Raw genomic sequence first — 18,661 nt, forward strand, 5'->3', positions numbered from 1 at the left:
ATGTTCATGGACTTTTTTCTGTAACACATTATTCTTGGCAAGTGATTATTTTTCCTGAAGAAAGAAGTAGAGTACTTCTGCAGTGTAAAATGGGAAGAATTTCAGGTTTATCAGGATTCTGTACCCATATGGTTGACAGAATGTTTTAATGTATAAAAGACAATTTGAGACTTTGAGCGTTCATCCTTTTTTGATCCAAAGGAAAAGAGAGAAATGAACAGGCACTCATAATCAATTTTCTTTAGTGTAGGGGATGTAAGATTATTACAGATTCTCTACAAGGTAACGCTTCCATGTTGGGTCCTTCTGTCCCTTAAGAGGGCCTCAGAAAGCAGCAGTCGTTCAGTTGTTCCCTGTCTTCCAGCCTCGCTTTTTCTGGGAGTCAAGGGCTGAAGACAGGCTCTTCTTTCCTGTTTAGCTCAACTTTTTATCTTTTTTCCATGCTTTGATGTTCCTTGAGTGATACAGCAAAACAGGGTTTATTCAACCTACACTTGGCTGTGGGTGGCTGTGTTGTCCACGTTCCATCATATCACCTCATCAGACTAAGGTGATTTGCTTTTTCAGGAGTATGTCTAAAATGTGACCTACTTTGCCAGTTGGCATCTGTGCCCATGAGAACTTCGGATAGGTATCAGTTAATGAGCTGCTTCTGTGCTGTATAGTTTAATGCTGTTTTCAGTATAGTATAATGTGCTGTATAAGGCTTAAGTTATACCCCAAATATTGGCAGCTGTCCTTGAAATATGCAATCACCTGTAATAAAAATCATAACTAAAAAGTATAAAAAAATCTATCCCAAACAATATCATGTAATTACTGTAAACATACTGATTCTTGTGAAAAGACTGCTGTATTGGAGTAATCATAATTGTTTCTTGGTTTAAGTTACAGCAGGTGATTGGGATGTTTGTATTAAATCTCTTAACATGGGAAATGCTGACTCTAATAGGAAGTAACGTTTGTGATGGCTTGGTGTGACAGTGGTCATGTCATAGTTCTGACAGAAACAAGACAGAAAGCAGTTAAATGTACCTGCTGCTACTTACAGTAGTGTAAGTCGGTTTAATCTTACAGAAGCTGTATTTGGTGCATCATCTTGCACTAAAATACCAAATGGGCACTCTCTTTCTCTGCCTTTTCACAAAATTTTAATGAAGAGCTGTTATAGGAACAATACGTGTTCTTTAGTCATAGACATATATAATACCAGAGATGCGATTGTCAGATCATAGCTTTGAGTAAGCATGTAGAGCTCATCTGCACATGTAGAGCCTGCAGCATAAAGAAGCAGATGCATCTCTGCAGCCAGATGGAGCATATGCCAAGAGACAAGTGTAACAGTGCAAGGAGCATAAACAGAAAAGCTGGTGTTGAAACACTATGTTTATAAACCAAAAGTGTTCATCCTTTGGTTTTGTTTTTTTATCCAGTCTTCTCCACCTCCCCAGCATTGCTTCTTTCCCAGGCTATGGATTACCAACATGTATTTTGAACTGTTATTGGTGTGTCATACAGTATAGTAGTTTGTTAACCATTGGATGTTATAGTATTTTGGTAGCACTTCAATTGGTTCATAGTTTCTTTTTTTTAAATTTGGATGAACTTCATATGAAATTGAAGATCTGGGAATTGTATCTCACAGAATCACAGAATCACTACGGTTGGAAAAGACCTGTAAGATCATCAAGTCCAACCTGGGGGGCGGGGGGGGGGGGGGGAAACAAACCACCACCACAAAAAAACAACAAAAAACCAAAAAAAAAAACCCCCACAAACAACCCACGCAAGCCAACCACCACACAACAACAAGAAGGCACAACACACCAAAAACCAACCCACCCAACACCACACAGCACCATGTCCATTAAGCTACATCCCACAATGCCACATCCACACGCTCCTTGAATACCTCCAGGGAGGGTGACTCTACCACCTCCCTGGGCAGCCTATTCCAATGTTTCACTACTCTCTCGGTAAAGAACTTTTTCCTAATATCTAGCCTGAACCTCCCCTGGCGCAACTTGAGGCCATTTCCTCTAGTCCTGTCACTTGTCACTTGGGAGAAGAGACCAACACCCACCTCTCTGCAACCCCCCTTCAGGTAGTTGTAGAGAGCGATAAGGTCTCCCCTCAGCCGCCTCTTCTCCAGACTGAACAACCCCAGTTCCCTCAGCCGCTCCTCATAAGACTTGTGTTCCAGACCCCTCACCAGCTTCGTCGCCCTTCTCTGGACACGCTCCAGCACCTCAATGTCTTTCTTGTAGTGAGGGGCCCAAAACTGAACACAGTATTCGAGGTGCGGCCTCACCAGCGCCGAGTACAGAGGCATGATCACCTCTCTGCTCCTGCTGGCCACACCATTTCTGATACAGGCCAGGATGCCGTTGGCCTTCTTGGCCACCTGGGCACACTGCTGGCTCATATTCAGCCGGGTGTCGATCAACACCCCCAGGTCCTTTTCTGCGGGGGAGCTTTCCAGCCACTCGTCCCCAAGCCTGTAGCGTTGCCTGGGGTTGTTGTGGCCAAAGTGTAGAACCCGGCACTTGGCCTTATTGAACTTCATCCGGTTGGCCTCAGCCCATCGATCCAGCCTGATCTCAATATACATGGATGCACACATACAAAATTAGATGAGACATACTCAGTTAATTGATCCTGTTTTCTTCCTTGGGGGTTACCTGGTGTATCCAATCTAGATATGCATTTGGCAAGCAATTTAGGCTTCCATATTTAGCTATTCAAAGCTAAAAAGTAAGATGGTGGAAATTGGATCACATCCTTCAAAAATGTATTTCTTCAGAATGTTTTGTAAGAGAAGTTACATGGTAAGCTTTTGAACATATTTTTAAAAAAAGAATGCTCTACAACCACATTCAGTTGAAAAGAAAAACTGATGCTTAATGTAGGTGACGAAAATCTCCAAACTTACACGTAATATCAACACGGCTTTATAGAACTGAGATAGTGCTGAGAGGCAATACCATGAATGTTGATGGTTAAACACACACTAGCGATTGTAGGAAGGTTGACATTCCTGATTAGTTAACGTTGTTTTGCATTCCTTCATATTTGTTAGATGGAGAATTGCCAGAAGGGAGATAGGGGAGAAAAAAGAAAGAAAGCAAAAAGCTTTGGGCTGATAGAGGAATAAGTATGAGTACTATGAATAGTATTATCATGTGGTTTTGTTGCTTGCTTTGGTCTCCAAATAGCATGGACCACACGGTGGAAATAAGTGGTATCCATTTAAAAGAAAGAAGAAGCTTAAAACTGATTTTGGTGAAGTAAGGAAATGACTTTGTAATCTGCTCATGATGCTGAGAAAATGTAGGCATTATTGGAATTGATTTGCTAAATGATTATGTAAATGTAATTATACTGCATATAACATTTCAAATAATTTGAGATGGCACATGAATGCCTTTGAGACATTTTAAGGAGGTGATTGAGGAGGATTTATGTATGGTTAACAACTCAAATCTCACTTTTAACTTACCTTAAGAAGAGAGAAAATGCATAAAAACTGAAGTGGTCTGGAATATGATTCATCAAAAACTTATATAAAAATACGTGTGTGTGTATATGTATAGTAGCTTGAATCTATTTTTTTTTCTAGTACAAGTGTTTACTGTAAACCTGGCCTGTAAACAGGTTATGCTTTGGGGTTTTATTTCCCACTCAGGGTTCAGGAAGAAGCAGCTTCCTTGAAAAGTTTAAAGTGTGGTCAAGGTAGCAAATATTTATTTTGAATATATTGACAGAAGACACCCGTGTATTTTGTGCTGAGCAGAGCAGTTACCACTTGTAACGGTGTCTGTCTCTTTTTTCCTCCTTTCTTTTTTTTAATTTGGGAGATAAAGTTGAACACTTAATCCCCAAAGTAATTTTATTTGAGCTGTTTACTGTTATCATTAATTCTTCCATATCTTGCATTCGGTAATATTATTCTACTTTAAAATATTCTTTCAATTCTTCGGCTATGCTGAAATTGCTTTGGGCATACTGGTGACTAATGTTGACATGCCTTTTTTTTTTTAAATGACAGATTGTTGGTGACTTTAAGAAAGCTGACAGTGCTAGAAAAAAGTTTTTGTTCCTAGTTAATGTCATTTTGCGTTCCTTCATTTCTGATAAATAAAGAATTGCCAGAAGTAGGATAGACTTAATTTGTTTTTTTAAACAGCTTTAGCTTGCCTGCAAATAATCTAAAGCTACACTTTCCTCATGTCTAAACCAGTGATTAAATTTAGTGTTTTAGGGTTAAGAAGACTAGATTTCTTCTACATCTTACAACAGTGTTGGTGTTTTGAACTTACCATGCTGTACCGGTATTGTGAATTTTGATGAATTCTAGCTTTAGTCACTAATTAAAGCATAAATATATATGAAGCTTGTCTAGAATGCATCTTTATATATAAAGTTTCTGTAGTCTCTGCTAATAATGGTTGTGCTTGGCTGTTGTATTACCACTAGTAATTTTATGTAATTCCAGTTCAGATTGCTCTCTGTCCTTTGACAGTCCTATGACAGTTATACTAGTGAGATTATCTTAAAGCTGTGAAATGAAATTTGCTGTGAAATTCTCCTTATTTTTTTAATAAACTAACAGGAAAAAGCTAACCACTGAACTGATGAATGACAGCTTACTTGGCTGTACATCAGTAGAATCTCAAATTGAATCAGATGGCTCTTCAGGAGGCTGTGCTGCTGTGAGAACCAGAATCTTAAATCTATGTCAAATACTAGTAGAGGGCCTTTGTATGGCATGTGTTAACACTCTGCAGAAGCAACCCTACAATAGGTGATGTGGATGTATTTTAAGAACCAAGATAACTTTTTCTATTTCATCTAGAAAACACACCAAGAGTTTGAGTTGGTCATAATAGCATGTTTTTCTCTTTGAGAATTTCCCCCCCCATTTATGTTAATCTCTCTTTAAAGGGGAATGAATGATATCATAGGTCCAAATACCATTAGTAAAAAGAAAATACCCAAATCTTTCCTGTCCTCATTACAAGTTATCAGTTTTTTGACCATTTAATGAAATGGTTAATTGTCCTGTGAGCTAGGTGCTTGGCCAGTGTTTTGAATTCTGTTTGTAGACCAGGGATCACTTCTTCCCCTCTTCCTTTTCCACCACCTTCTTAGTTACCTGATGAGAAAACGTAACTAATATACTAAACTTTCTCCCTTCTCCTTCCTGCCTCCATTGAATGCTGTTAACTGTTTTCCTGAATTTGACATGAAACCCAAAATAACAATGAATAGATGTAGCTTAATAGTTCTAGTAAATGAATTATTACAAGTCGTAGTCTGGAAGAAGCAAGTTCTAAGCAGAGCTGGATTGTAGTGCTTGTTGGGGCATTTAGGTAGCAATTTTTCTGAGCACAGATAACAGTTTTCTTTAAAACAATTTGAAGCATGGCTTGATTCAGTCCACCGCTACCTGTGTATGTAGCTACAAGCTACTCATAATCAGTGAAGTTCCCAGAGATGCGCTCTAGTTCTTAGAACAGTTCTGAATGTGACAGACATGACTATGGGCATGACTGTTCGGTGTCCTATCCTGCCATGTCGTATAAGCCTGTTATTGTAATCCTAAAGTGTAAACTATATCTCAACAGAAAGTAGTACTATTTAAAGGTTCTTTCCTCAGTTTCTAGTGGTAACATGAGTTGTTAATATTTCAGTTTGGATGATGTAAGAATTTTCTAAGTGTCTTATTGAACTCCAGATATACTAACCGTTAAAGATAGAAATAGCTAACAATGCTAATAAATATAATGAATATTTTGGATGTTAACTATTTTTAGTTTGTGTGATTTTTGTGCTTTCCTTTGGTGTGCAGTATCTTGATGTAATTGGAATAAATCAAAATATTTAACAGCCCAAAGCAGTAAGGATAAAATTTGTTTTCACTGTACCTGTGTAACTTACTAGGATGATGTTTGAATAAAGAAAACTTTCGCTTTTGCTCATTTTACTGTAGAAAACTTAGGCTGTTGTGCTTTTGAATGAGGCCTTATGATGTAAAACTTGTCATGAGGTGGAACCTGTGTCATTTTTTTAGGTGATGGCTGTTGTAAGCATTTCTCGTGTGTTTCCTATGAAAACTACCCTTGACTTTGGTTTATATCGCAAATTAGCGGATAGTAGTACCCTATTTACTCTACCCTTCCTCACAAATCTTTATTAAAATATAAACTTTGAACTGTGGAAGCTAAAATGTGTCAAAAGTTCTAGACATTTGTAAAACAAAGATGCACTTTCAAGTGGAGTAACTAAGAATGTTTTGAGAGATTCTTTAAGGATCCATCTTCCATCTGGGATTCTTTGGCCCATGAGGGTTTGTTGGAGTGATTCCTACATCCTATACCTCTTGCCATCCTCCTTCAGAAGCAAAGGGCGATTAAGGCTCCATATTTATATATTTGCTTGTAGTACAGACTTCAATAACATATTCCAGAGAACCAAAACTTAATGAAAGCAGCTATTTTTTTAATATTGCATACAGCTTCTATTCTTGCTGAACAAGACACACCTCTCTTTTTCTTTGTAGACTGTTTTTAGTATTTATTTAAATAGGTGCTGCTGGTCAGCTACATAAAAACAGTGTTTCTCCTCTGTTACAAGGTCCTGTATTTACTTCCCAGCTGTGCAAGTCATGTTTTTCCAACTGATTCTGCAGTGTGTTTGGAGAATGTTTTTATTTTTGAAATTTATAGGGCAAACACACAAAGTCCAGTTCTCACACCCACTGCTCAGGAAACGCATGTCAAAGATCTGGTTCTGGATTTAGCTGTTCTGGAGACTCTGTGTTAAGTAGGATTGAAAACTGCCTCCAAGAAAATCTGTAACAGCTCGCTGCTTGTTAATGCTGGAGTTCATGCAGGCAGTCACACGAAGACGTAATTATTTGCTTGTATTAACAAGTTCTTCAAGCTGTGCTCGTCTCATGTATTCTGCAGCCCTTGTGTTGCTGCAGAATTTGGTGCTTTCGAAATTCTGTATTGACAGTTAGAGTATATTTTTACTTTGCAATTTCAAAGCGAGAACCATGGCATCTGTTAATCAAGAGTGAGTGACTTTACACAAGCTGTGCATGGAAAGAATTAGACTCCAGAACAATGCATCTCCTGGAACTACAGTAAGATAAATAACTCTTTGTTCTGATGATACTAATGATTTCAGTGGAGGGTTAATGTAACCCCAGCTTTTGACTTTCGAGCTTGTGGGATTGGTAGTGTCTTCGGCTGTTAGCCCTGCCCATCTGCCAGGGATTAACCACCTTGCAGAAGGGACAGCAAAAGTGCTAGCTTGATCACTGCTGTTCATCAACCAGTGTTTTTGCATTAACTGTCAAAAGGGAGACAGAGCATCATCTGTAAGATGCTTCACTCCTAGTTGCATTTTGGACCTCAGCGTGTTTACACACTGTGTTTCTGTTTAGAATTTTCTAATACTTTGTTTTTGAATAATTTTACTGTTTGAGCCTTAAACTGATGGTGCTTCTGCAGAAGAGGGCTGGGGGAGTCTCTAGCCTCCCAGAAAAAATGGCCTAGATCTTCGCACTGTCATAAGACCTCCCAGTCACGTAACCAATGTGTGGGTGTGATGAGGTTGTGGTTTGTTCACTGCCAGTGTTTTACTGCAAGTAGTGTGGCCCATTTAGGCTGTAACATTCTCAACACTCACCTGAACAAAGGACTTTGTGTTGATCCTTTCACCTGGTATGTTTTGCATAGTAACTGTTTTATCGCCTGAATAAAGAAAGTATTTATGGTGGTAGTTCTTGTGGTACAGACCTGTGAATCTCCAAACAGCCCTTATTATATCATACCATGCTTGTTCTTCATACTTACAAATCAACACACATACGGAGTTAATGTCGTTTGTGACTTACCAGTGATAGTTATTCCATCTTGTTAGTGTCATATCACTGATGTAAGGTTTCATGTGGAGCTTGCATGTCTGTAAATTATAGTATAGACTATGGAATGTTAGTTAAATTGGCAGTAGTGTGAATTTTAACATTTAAGTGATGTTTTACTGGAATTATTTATCGGTTACTTTCAATAGGAAGTGAATAATGTAATTTTAATTAAAAACTCCCAAATTCATTGGGAATATTGTGAAGATTTTTTAGATCAAAGCTCTTACACATTGTCCCACTGAAAGCTCTTCTGACTGTAACAAACCGATGCCATTTAAAGCCCTGCTCTTTTTTGCATTAACTTACTGAGTATAGTGACTTTTATTTTTAAAAAAAAAAAGCATGCCAGAGCTAGTCTTTATCAGATATTGACATGAATTACACATGATAGAGTAAAGCTTACTCATATTTCACTGTCCCTGATTTCCGTAGAGTCTTTTCTCTCTACCTGTCTAGGTCCCACCTTTGATTTTTTTCCCCCCACCTTTTCAGGTTAGGTAAGGACAGTCTTCAAAGAGGTGCTTTGGCTTTTAAATAATTCACTCTAAGTGAAGGTTATACAAGGAAAAACATATTAAGTGTATTCCTTTGACACATAACTGAGAAGTTCAGTATTCAAAGCATGAGTTGTGACATACTTATTACAGCTTTGTGTCCTGAAGTCTGCATTCTAATTATTTTAATTCAGTAAAAATAGAGATGTATCTGCTTGTACCCTACTTCTTTATTGCTGAAGGGGCTTGCTGCTTCCTGTTGTACATACTTATCTCAGTTTGTGTTTTCAAGTACCTGCTTTCAGTTGTCTTACTGAACTTGCTTATTTTTGGAGGGTTTTTGGTAAATATTCTACAGTAATCTTACGAACTGGGATAATGCTTGTATGCATGTGCGCACACACACCACGCCTGTTTAGAGTGCACACGTGTGCCCGCACATACTTCTAGCTATTTGTCTGTATGGTTGGACACCTTTTTGGGTGAAAAAAAGGGGCAGTTCCATGCCAGTATTAAAGGTAACTGAAGCTTGTTCTGGTAGGCGTTAGTGTAGCCAGTTCCTGTGATCTTACATGTGAATGGTATTTTAACAATTGTATAAATCCTTAGAATCCGCTAAACATTTTCTTGGGGAGTAGTTGCTACTTGTGTTGTAATTACTGTTTCAATAATCCTAAGTTGTCTTGAGCACCAAGACTTTGAAGTAGTTTCTGTTATCCTTTCCAACTTTCAATCTGTAAGGAGAAATTCAGGAGAAGAAACGTTTGAAATAGCAATACTGCACAGGCAGGTAGACCAAAAGAAACCCATTCTTTTTATATCTTTGAATTGTAATCAGAGTTTAGAAAATTTTTCTTGGCAGACTATGAGAAGGAGATAATAAAGAAGTTCTAAAAGATTACGAAGGATATTATGCAGATGGGTTGCTACACTTGGAAGCTTTTCATGTTCCATATGGCTTATCTGCAATATACTGTTGCTGAAAGGAGGCGTTCAGTCGGCTACTGCTGTTGCTGGTTTATATTTTAACCATTGCAAGTATGTGAAGGGGTATATATGGGAGGATGTGTATATACATTTATATATTGTCACTGGAGAAAGGATTGAAAAAAGCACTTATATACCGTAAAATACTTCTTTGAACATTCTAACATAGAACTGTGTTTTGCTTGGTTTTACCATTAGTTTTGTTTGTTGCAGACTGCATTCTGAAAGAAAATATTCTGCAGACTGAAAGGACTATAAAATATGTTTAGTTTATATGCTAAGGAATAGTTTCTGCTTCCTGAAGATGAACATGGATCTACTTTGTTTTTTGTTTTTAATAAAAAGATCGAGTATGATCAACTTAGGCTGGCAATTTAGTACTCTTTAATGGAAAAATCTAGTTGATGGTACTTTCTATAAAACAGGTGAAATGAAAACCTGCTCAGCAATATAAAATTTAATAATCTAGTGAGTTGTATAGAAAGTGAAACAAAGAGAAACGCATCAAGTATCAGACTTTGAGAGCTTGGCTTAGCTTTCAGTGTGGAAGCAGTATTATCAGTGCTAATGGATTACTAATCATTTTAAGTCTCAAGAAGTTGATTTAGGAATGAGCAATCCAGCTTGTTTGTAGGTCAGCACCTGCATTATAAAGTCCACAGTTTACAGATAGTGTTTCTCTAAAATCACAAATACAAGTAAGCAGCTTCCCTTCCTTATACCTTCTAGTCCAGTGCATTGTGTAATATTCTGGGGGTGAAAAGAGGAGTGGATTTTATAGCCCGTAAAATTGTTACTCTTTAATAATTGCTTGTGGTTTATCTATTTAAAATAATGTTTCACAGCAAAGATGCTTCAAGCTAGAATTTAAGCTTCATAGCATATAATGTCTAAAAACCTTTTGTATGTGTTATTTTATATAAATGAGAGTTTGAATCCTGAGTACCATCTTTATCGTATCTTGGAGGAATTTGACAGCTAGCTTTCATGTTTGGCAAGCTAGGGAAACATGTTAAAATTTGCCAGATACTGGAAGTGCTCCAACATTTGAAACAAGACCATGTCTTTTCTTAGAGTGGTATGTAGAGGGACACTGATAAAATTTCAAATCATGAACATTTTTCATCTGTAAATGATGAATACCTTTGCCTTAAACTGAACATAGCAGAGCATTGCTTAAAGGGCTCTTCCTTGTATTTTATGGCCTAGTGCTAGGCAGGCTTTTTGTTTTGTTTGTAAAACCCTGGAATAAGTAATTAATTCTAAACCTTTTTTTCCTGACATACCATAATATTGGGCCAAGATATATAATCATTGTAGCAAACTTTGTTAAAGTACTGTACTCAGAATTTTTGATGTCTAGAGATTTTTGCATAATATCAATTATTTACTCTTGAAATACCACTACTAATTGAGCACAAGTGTGGAAAATATTATTTAAGTACGCTAAAAGTACAGTACGTCATTTTTTAGATTTTAATTAGTAAACATTATTTTGGTTGGGGACCCTACCGGAAAGATTGGTGAGGCATTCTTCTTTAAGAAGTTAAGCGCTCCAAGTTGCTTTGCCTGTGGAAATGTCTATCATAATCTGATTTGACCTCCTATGCATTTCACTGAAGCTTTGAAAGCTGGGCAGCACTCTGCTTTACTGTGCTGTTTTGGGATGTATGTATTTGTGGCTATAATTAGAATGTGAAATTCTAACTGATAGCATAGCAAAAGGTAATTGAAAATGTGTTGAGGGTACTGAAAGGTATAGTATTAGGGCTAAACCTAAGTAGCCTCCTAACTCAAAGGAAAGGAAAACAGCTTCATAACGAAATTTGCAGATGCTTCAGTGGTTGAAGCTGAGACTATTAATAGAGTCTGAGGGAAATTTACAAAATTTGTAAACGTTACATAAAACAATCCAGTACATTTAACTATGAAAAAAGAAATTCAAAGCTTAAAGAAATAAGGTTGATGAGCTTCAAACACATGTTACTGAGTTGAATTATATGGTTTTTCTCTGGCTGTTCACTTTTGATGTATATGCTGCACTCAGGATTCATTCCTCCTTGTATTTTTGACAGTGGTAAAATTCGTATACCTGGCACTGCAGGGTCAAGCTCTGACTTTGCCCAACCATGCTGTTACTTTAGAGACAAGAAACAGGAATGATGATACTGCTGAAGCCAAACTGACCTGCATGAAGTTTAAAAACTATAAATAGCTTTCAGTGACTAAGAATACTCCTCAGGTACTTGAATATGTTTTATACGTAACAGGGGAGAAACGACTGTACGTAAAGGATGATATACCATAGTATTGTTCAGGGTGATGAAAGTGAAGTATTTTGTGTTATGAAAGAAGAAAAATACAGCCTAGTTTTAGGCTCAACTTTTTGGCAGTAGTATGTAACAGGAAGCAAATAATAAAGCAATTGTCGTGCTTTCAGTGTGACTTTTCGCTGTATGTAAAGTCTGTAGTGATACATGTAGTTCTTGCCAGCTGAAGTGTCTCTCCAGTGTGGGAAGGGAGCTGAACTGCATTAAAGGAATATGCCCTGTTTTCTCTCACTGATGTTTCACATAATAAGAACGAAAACTGGATGGGAATCCGGTGCTGTGACTACTGTATTTGTCCTTTGTTTTGTGAATATCTCAGAAAAAAGGTGTGGCTTTTTAAGTAGGATATGATTATCAGTGGTGGCTGAGGCAATGGTGTGCTGCTGCCAGAAAGGACAGGCCATTCCTTCTGCCTACTTTGTATCTGTGGTGCTCAGCCCTTACATTGGAAAACCACCTTACTCCTGCTACAACTGAAAACAAACCACCAAAAAATAAGTTAAATAAAGAATGGCCCAAGAGAATTTTCTGTCATTTTAGTGAAGAAAAAATTACTTACTGCAGGCTTGAGCAAACATCAGAGTTGGTGTAAGGGTGGTCTCTAGGATCCTGCACTCTCTGTGGCAGTAAGTTGTTCCTGTCAGTCAGCTTGTCAAACTGCTCCTACAGAGATGTCAGCAGTTCCCTTAAAGCTTGGGGAAATAACCTTAAAGTATGGATCTCTATAATCATCTGCAGAGATGGAATGTGAGACTGATCCTGAAGGCTGTGGCACGGCTAAATAGCTCTCGGTTATCCTTGGCTCTCTAGTTTAGGAATTATTTTTCTTTGTTCCTGAGCATTGATAGGAACGGCACTATTGCAACCTGGGCTAACGTACCGGCTTTTGCATTTTATTGGTGTGACTGCAACTTCACTATCTTTTGCCTCAGTCATTTTATCGTTCTTCCCATCACAGATGGCAGAGTGATGCTCAGTCCTGTCCTTCCTGCACAGAGCTGTGTGAGTGCTTGGCGACTGCGTTTGTGGGTGAGGAGCCTTTGGAATTTGGTGCAAGTGACAGCAGTGTCCTCTCTGCTACTGCATGGCAGCTCTCTAGAGCATCAGGAAACTGTTTAATTGGTTATCCTTTAGATAACCATGCTGTACGTGCCTACTGGAGCAGCAGTAATATTTGGCAGTACTAGGGGAGCCTTTCCGCTACTTCAGGCCCGAGGAATACTTACACTTTTTTAAATTACAATTTAAAAAAAAATATTTACTCCAAATCTGTGCTGCTTCACAGCTTTTCCATGCTCTGACTGCAACAGCAGAAACAGAACTAGCCACAGGTTTTAAGTGAAAGGTTTGCCTTTTCCAAGGGAAATCACTTTTCATTTCAGTCCTAGTCAAATTCTGGAAATGTTTTTCCTCATGATTTGGGATGAAACACCAACAAAATTCTGTTTGGCCAGCTCCAATAGTAAGTGCAAAAATAGACCCGTTAACATGATACATAGTAGCATTGATAGCAACAACCATTTCCTTTTTGTGTAGTATTACAAGAAACCCAACACTGAAGATGTTTTGAATGAGCTGACACTTTTTTTTGCACTTTGTAACACATTTTACATATGAGGTCATCCTAATTTTTTGCTTTAAGGCAGAAAAATATTATTTCCTGAGGTGACAATGAACATAATCAAGTTCTCTACAGTTTTGCCAGAGCTGGTAAGGAGTCCAGATCACCAGTATCAGAAGTCATGGCTTTTTAACCACACTCATTGAATTGGAGCGCAAAACATGCTGATTGTGCTCTTTTAACCATTAGCAACATGTCCTTTCAGAGTTGGATATAAAAACCAGGATCTTTCATGGGGAGGAGGACAGTTGGGGGTTGTCACTTAACTTCATCTCTGGTAGCAGTAATCTGTGTTTATTGGTTCAGAGTTTCTTGTTTCCAGACCTGTTGATGACCAGTACATTGAGCCAGTGTGAGTTTGTGTGAGAGAAGCTGTGTGCAGCTGGGCTGGAACAAGCCTTGGAGAAGGTGGTGATTTGATTTCATGCTGCGGGGACTCAGCAGGCTTAAAGCTCCTCCGTTTCGTGCTTCTTTGTTGGATTTTATGGAAGGAAACTTATGCTAAGATAATTACAGTGTGATGGTCGAATATCATCTTTGCTTCCCCATGGATCATACAATAAATAACTTTACTGTATTTTTGTACTCTTTGATATCTGTATCATCAGTTTCAGTAAAATTTGTTGAACTGTAGAGAGAAGCTAATTATTTTATTGTTGATGTTGTTTTGCAAGAAGCCCTTCTTCTGTTCCGTAGATGCTTCTTGCCAAGGCACATGATTCTTTTCTTAAATTAGCAAAATACAGTGCAATTAAGAAGTACTTCACATATGTATGGGGAAGTTCAGGAAAATATTGGGGCTCTTGTACCATGTGCTTGAATGTAATACAATGTTTTCTAAGCTCTGCCAATCAAAAAAAATTAAGTAAGTCGATATTAAACTAATAGACATAATATCTGCGCATTTCAGGTTTACATGGTGGAACAAAAACAGTTTAAAACTTCTGGGTCATTCTGCAATATCAAGATGACCACAGTTGTCCTAAATGCTTGTGTAGCGACTTTGTGTGTCACACAAGTGTATTGTTGTGTTTGCATGATTCGTTTTAAAAAAGATTTCATACCTCCCTTGGTTCCTCATTAATACTTTGCATTATTTTCTGACAAAAATTAGTACTTTTCTCTCATCAGGTAGTTAATCCAGTCTGATATCAAAGCTGCACAATCTCAGTTACTGAAGGCCCAATACAGTGCGTTGGCAAACGTGTTGGAACAATTTCCAGTAATTTTGGCTAAGTCTTAGAGGAAGTGCAAAGTAATACAGATTAACTTAAAAGGCTACACGTTCCCTTAGATGATGTGGAAAATAAGACTTAACACCAGGCGAAACTTGAAATTTAATGTTCTTTTTCCCTCTTGTTGTAGTAAGAAAATTTATGTTCTATATTTATTAACCTCCTCGGCAAAACCTCTGATTTTATTCTGAACAAGCTTGTGTATCACAGCAGGGAAATAAAACTCTCTTCATGTTACACAAATGTTATTAGGTCTCATTAATTGGTATTTCCCTTCTCCCTCCCCCGCCCCTGCATCTCCAGAGTTCATAAAATTGCAGTCTCCATTATAATATCTTGCAAATAGCTCAGGGAGGGCGAGTTATTTACATTAATCAGAGAAAAAAAAAAAGCAAATTTTAGCTGTAGAGAATCTCGAGGGTGGAGTCAGCACTTGTTTATGGAGTTTGGCTTTCCTGCATCCCCACAGAGCGATTCCCAGTAGCCGTGGCCCTCCTTGTTTTCCCTTGAGCAAGGGCCTGTTATCAAGTCTCACTCTGTAGCCTGTGAGAAAGCTGAGGCTGGGCTGTCTCGCGTAGGCTTCGCCTGGCCGTGTGAACAGATTACAGCATTCCGCTTGTTAGAACGAGCCACGGAGCAGAAATGTTTTACTATTATGTTACTGGGCAATGATAAAGTTGCCAGTCTTTTTATGGTTAGGTCCTCAAAGTGGCAGTTCGTGCTTTAATGATAAGGAGACAGAGCTTTGGATATCAGACCCAGACTTATTATCTGTAACAGTGAACTGTGGCTTAAATCCTTCCACAATGACAGGAACCCCATCTGGAGTGAAGGTTTCCAGAATCTTAAACGGGAGATACTGAGGCATTTTCCTTCCTTATGAGTCAAAGCAGAGTTAACCCCATTGTTATCAAAAATAAAAATAACCAGTCGCCAAGAGGAAGGATGCATTTTTATATTTAACTAAATCTCTTCCTTTATATTAGAACTTTGAGTATAATTTTCAGACAGATCCGGGAGGATGGATCGGCAGCGTTACGCTAAAAAACTTTCATTTGATTGTTTTAGAATATTGAAAGGAGCACTGATGAAACTCCCATGCTGCCTGCAAAACATTGGGGGGTTTTATCAGAAATTGAGTGTGTTGTGGAAACACATAGCTTCGACAGGAAAACAAATGAAATTTATTTAGGGTGCTGAGAATGTCAGCATGCGGATTTCAAATTGCTGTAATGTTTTTATCAAAGGAGGTGAACTAGGCAGTATGTGTATTTCTTGCAAGATCTTTATAGTTTTATACAGCTTTTAATTGTGTCTTGGGTACTGCTTATGCACGTTGACGCTGAGCACCACGTAAAGACATATTTGGATTCTGTTTACAGAAGTCTGTGGGCTGCAGGGGTTAAGTGTAATCCAGATTATACAGTGTTAACATTTTCCCTCCTGATATCAAAGTGTAGAAGACTGGCAGGCTGACTTGTTCGGGAGGGCTGGGAGAGGGATAACAGGCTCCGACCTTGAGAGGCCGAGCAGCCGGCCCTTGTATGGCCAAGTCCATATACGTGCCCAGCTGATTGGTTAGAGGAGCAGGATCAGTGCCGTGACAGGTGCTGGAGGAACCTACACCTGTTTTCCCCATATGCTGATTTAGTGATTACATTTTTGTGGGAGTTCCAGATACTGTGTGGGATATGCAGAGCAAGCCAAGAAACTTGAGAAGGAATTACAGCTTATCGTGACCTGTGATATTAAAGAATTTCAGATGGCGTAATCGAATTTCCAAGTACTGCTTTAAAACTGAAGTAGAAATAGTCAATATTTTGCATGTATATGAATAGTGAGAAAGTCTTGCGTACTTTTCATTGTACTAAAAATTAGTAGATAACACTTTAATAAAAAATGCTGGTGAATACCATAGTCTAAACTAAAACCATTGGGGGTTTTTATCAGAAATTGAGTGTGTTGTGGAAACACATAGTTTCTATAGGAAAACAAATGAAATTTCTTTACGGTGCTGAGAATGTCAGCATGTAGATTTCAAATCTTTAGGGTTTTTAGTATAAAATATAAATAATTACTCACAAAAAGGAAACACACAGTTCCCCTCCCTCATGCCTGTATAATCCTACTGCTGGCTTATGTACTGCTAATGTGAACCTGTTTAAAAATTTATACTGCTTTCCTTATGAAACTTTTTTAAAATGGTAAAGATTTTTCCATAGGTAGCATTTTAAACCTTGGTTTGCTATAAATGAGAACTTGCAAAGAAAGATTTCTGATTGTGTAATAGGGTAAAAAAGAAAAACAACAAGGAATACAAATATCTTTCAAAATTTGGTCATGAGACCTGTAGTTTCACATCCTTTCTTTCAGTAGCTTATTTGTAATGCCCAGTTTGTGGACAAGTTTGGGTTTTTTCCAGGGGATGTCGATGTGAGCTCTCCATCAGGAAACAGGAAGTAGCCCAATAAAGCAGTTGCATCAAGTCAGTCTAAAGGAGTTTGAAAAAACTTGTATTTAGCAAACTAAGTAATTTTAGAGAGGGATTATGTAATTTCTTTTTATATTTTTTTGCAGTTCTTGTTATTGTGCAGGATGACAGAAGTGCAGGAAAATCCTGCCTTTTTAAACTACTGAGCCCAAGTGTTACATACATTAATGTACTGCAGTTGTTGAATTAGATCAAAACTTTTAGCCACTGTGTTTCTCGGTTTAATTGTATGTGCTTTAACATGTGAATATTAAAACTGGGATGCTAAAATCAATTTATTAAAGATCCAGTAAACTGGCTTTTAATGACCAGTGATGAATTAACTCCTTTGCCATAGGCTTGAATGTTCCTTGTATGTCAGGCAACTTTACTGCATCAGCCAGTACCTAAAAATGGTTTTGCATGGAACACTGGAGAGATGAAGTGGGTGTGGGTTAAAATTACCCACGAGATGGCACCTGGGAGAGTCTGTGCCTCTGAATGAACCTTTTCTGTTTGTGTACTATGCCACTATTTTGAAAGACTAAGCCTGTCTGTTGAACAGTGAGTTTTGTCTGTGAAAGTGTCATGTAGTTTCAGTGGCTCTGAATGATTCAGTAGTATACAAAACTTCTTGGCAAGTTAGTATGATTTGTATGTGAATTTTCCAATTGTATTTCAGACCTTAAGAAAGAAAGGCCTTAATGGTTGTGAGAGCCCTGATGCTGACGATTACTTTGAGCACAGTCCACTATCGGAGGACAGATTCAGCAAACTAAATGAAGATAGTGATTTTATTTTCAAGCGAGGCCCTGTAAGTACTTTTATTTTATCTCTACTTTTTATTTGTTGATCCTTTTTATTAACTTCATTATTTAGGCTCTGAACAAGAAGGAACACAGAGGGTGCGACAGCCCGGACCCTGACACTTCATATGTGCTCACGCCACATACAGAAGAAAAATATAAAAAAATTAATGAAGAGTTTGATAATATGATGCGGAATCATAAAATCGCAGTGAGTACTAAAGTATGGTTTGTGCTTCTATTACATGCATGAGAATTTTCACAGTGTTTGCTTACCATTGAATACCACTGCAAAGAAGAGAGGATGTGCTAGTTTGAGAAGGGAATGTATCTATTTTTGAGGAAAAATGAGATGCTGATACTTGATCTTGTTAAAATACATTTTACCTTAAAGAATAAGAAGATTCATCTCTAGCTTCTCTTTTGCACTCAGTTTCATACCTTGTGAATGTGAGGTAACATTTCTAAATTTCAGGAGCCTAGCCGTATTGCCTAATCCTACCTAAAATATTTTTATAAAGATGGATTTTGTCGTGGGATGTAGGATAGTTTATTTACATCTTGTAGCTCTTTATCCGTCTGTCGATCAAGATTTTACAATATGTTACGAGCAGGCAAATAGAATTGGATTAGTTTTGTCATCAAAGCAGTGGAATTTATTTTGCTGAAGCCTGGATGTAGAAGGGTATTTAGATGTTTAAAGATAGAGACTGGTGCATAATGGGAGCCTCAAAAGATTGGTGTCTTACTCCTACTGAAATTCTAACTGATACTTCCTTGGA

General features: G+C 37.9%; 1 protein-coding gene across 7 annotated transcripts in view; it reads left to right on the forward strand.

Moving 5' to 3' along the window:
- MEF2A (myocyte enhancer factor 2A) overlaps positions 1-18,661 on the forward strand; it is a 96,637-nt gene that overhangs the window by 48,927 nt on the left and 29,049 nt on the right. For 2 of the 7 annotated variants that reach the window (XM_059824003.1, XM_059824006.1), the window contains exon 4: positions 17,756-17,887. In XM_059824003.1, coding sequence (XP_059679986.1) covers positions 17,756-17,887 — 132 coding nt within the window. Of the gene's footprint in view, positions 1-17,755; positions 17,888-17,952; positions 18,103-18,661 lie in introns of all 7 variants that reach the window. The other 5 variants (XM_059824001.1, XM_059824004.1, XM_059824002.1 and 2 more) reach the window with 3 other exon arrangements.

This window comes from Gavia stellata, chromosome 13 (genome assembly GCF_030936135.1).
Source record: "Gavia stellata isolate bGavSte3 chromosome 13, bGavSte3.hap2, whole genome shotgun sequence".
Classification (NCBI taxonomy): Eukaryota; Metazoa; Chordata; class Aves; order Gaviiformes; family Gaviidae; genus Gavia; species Gavia stellata.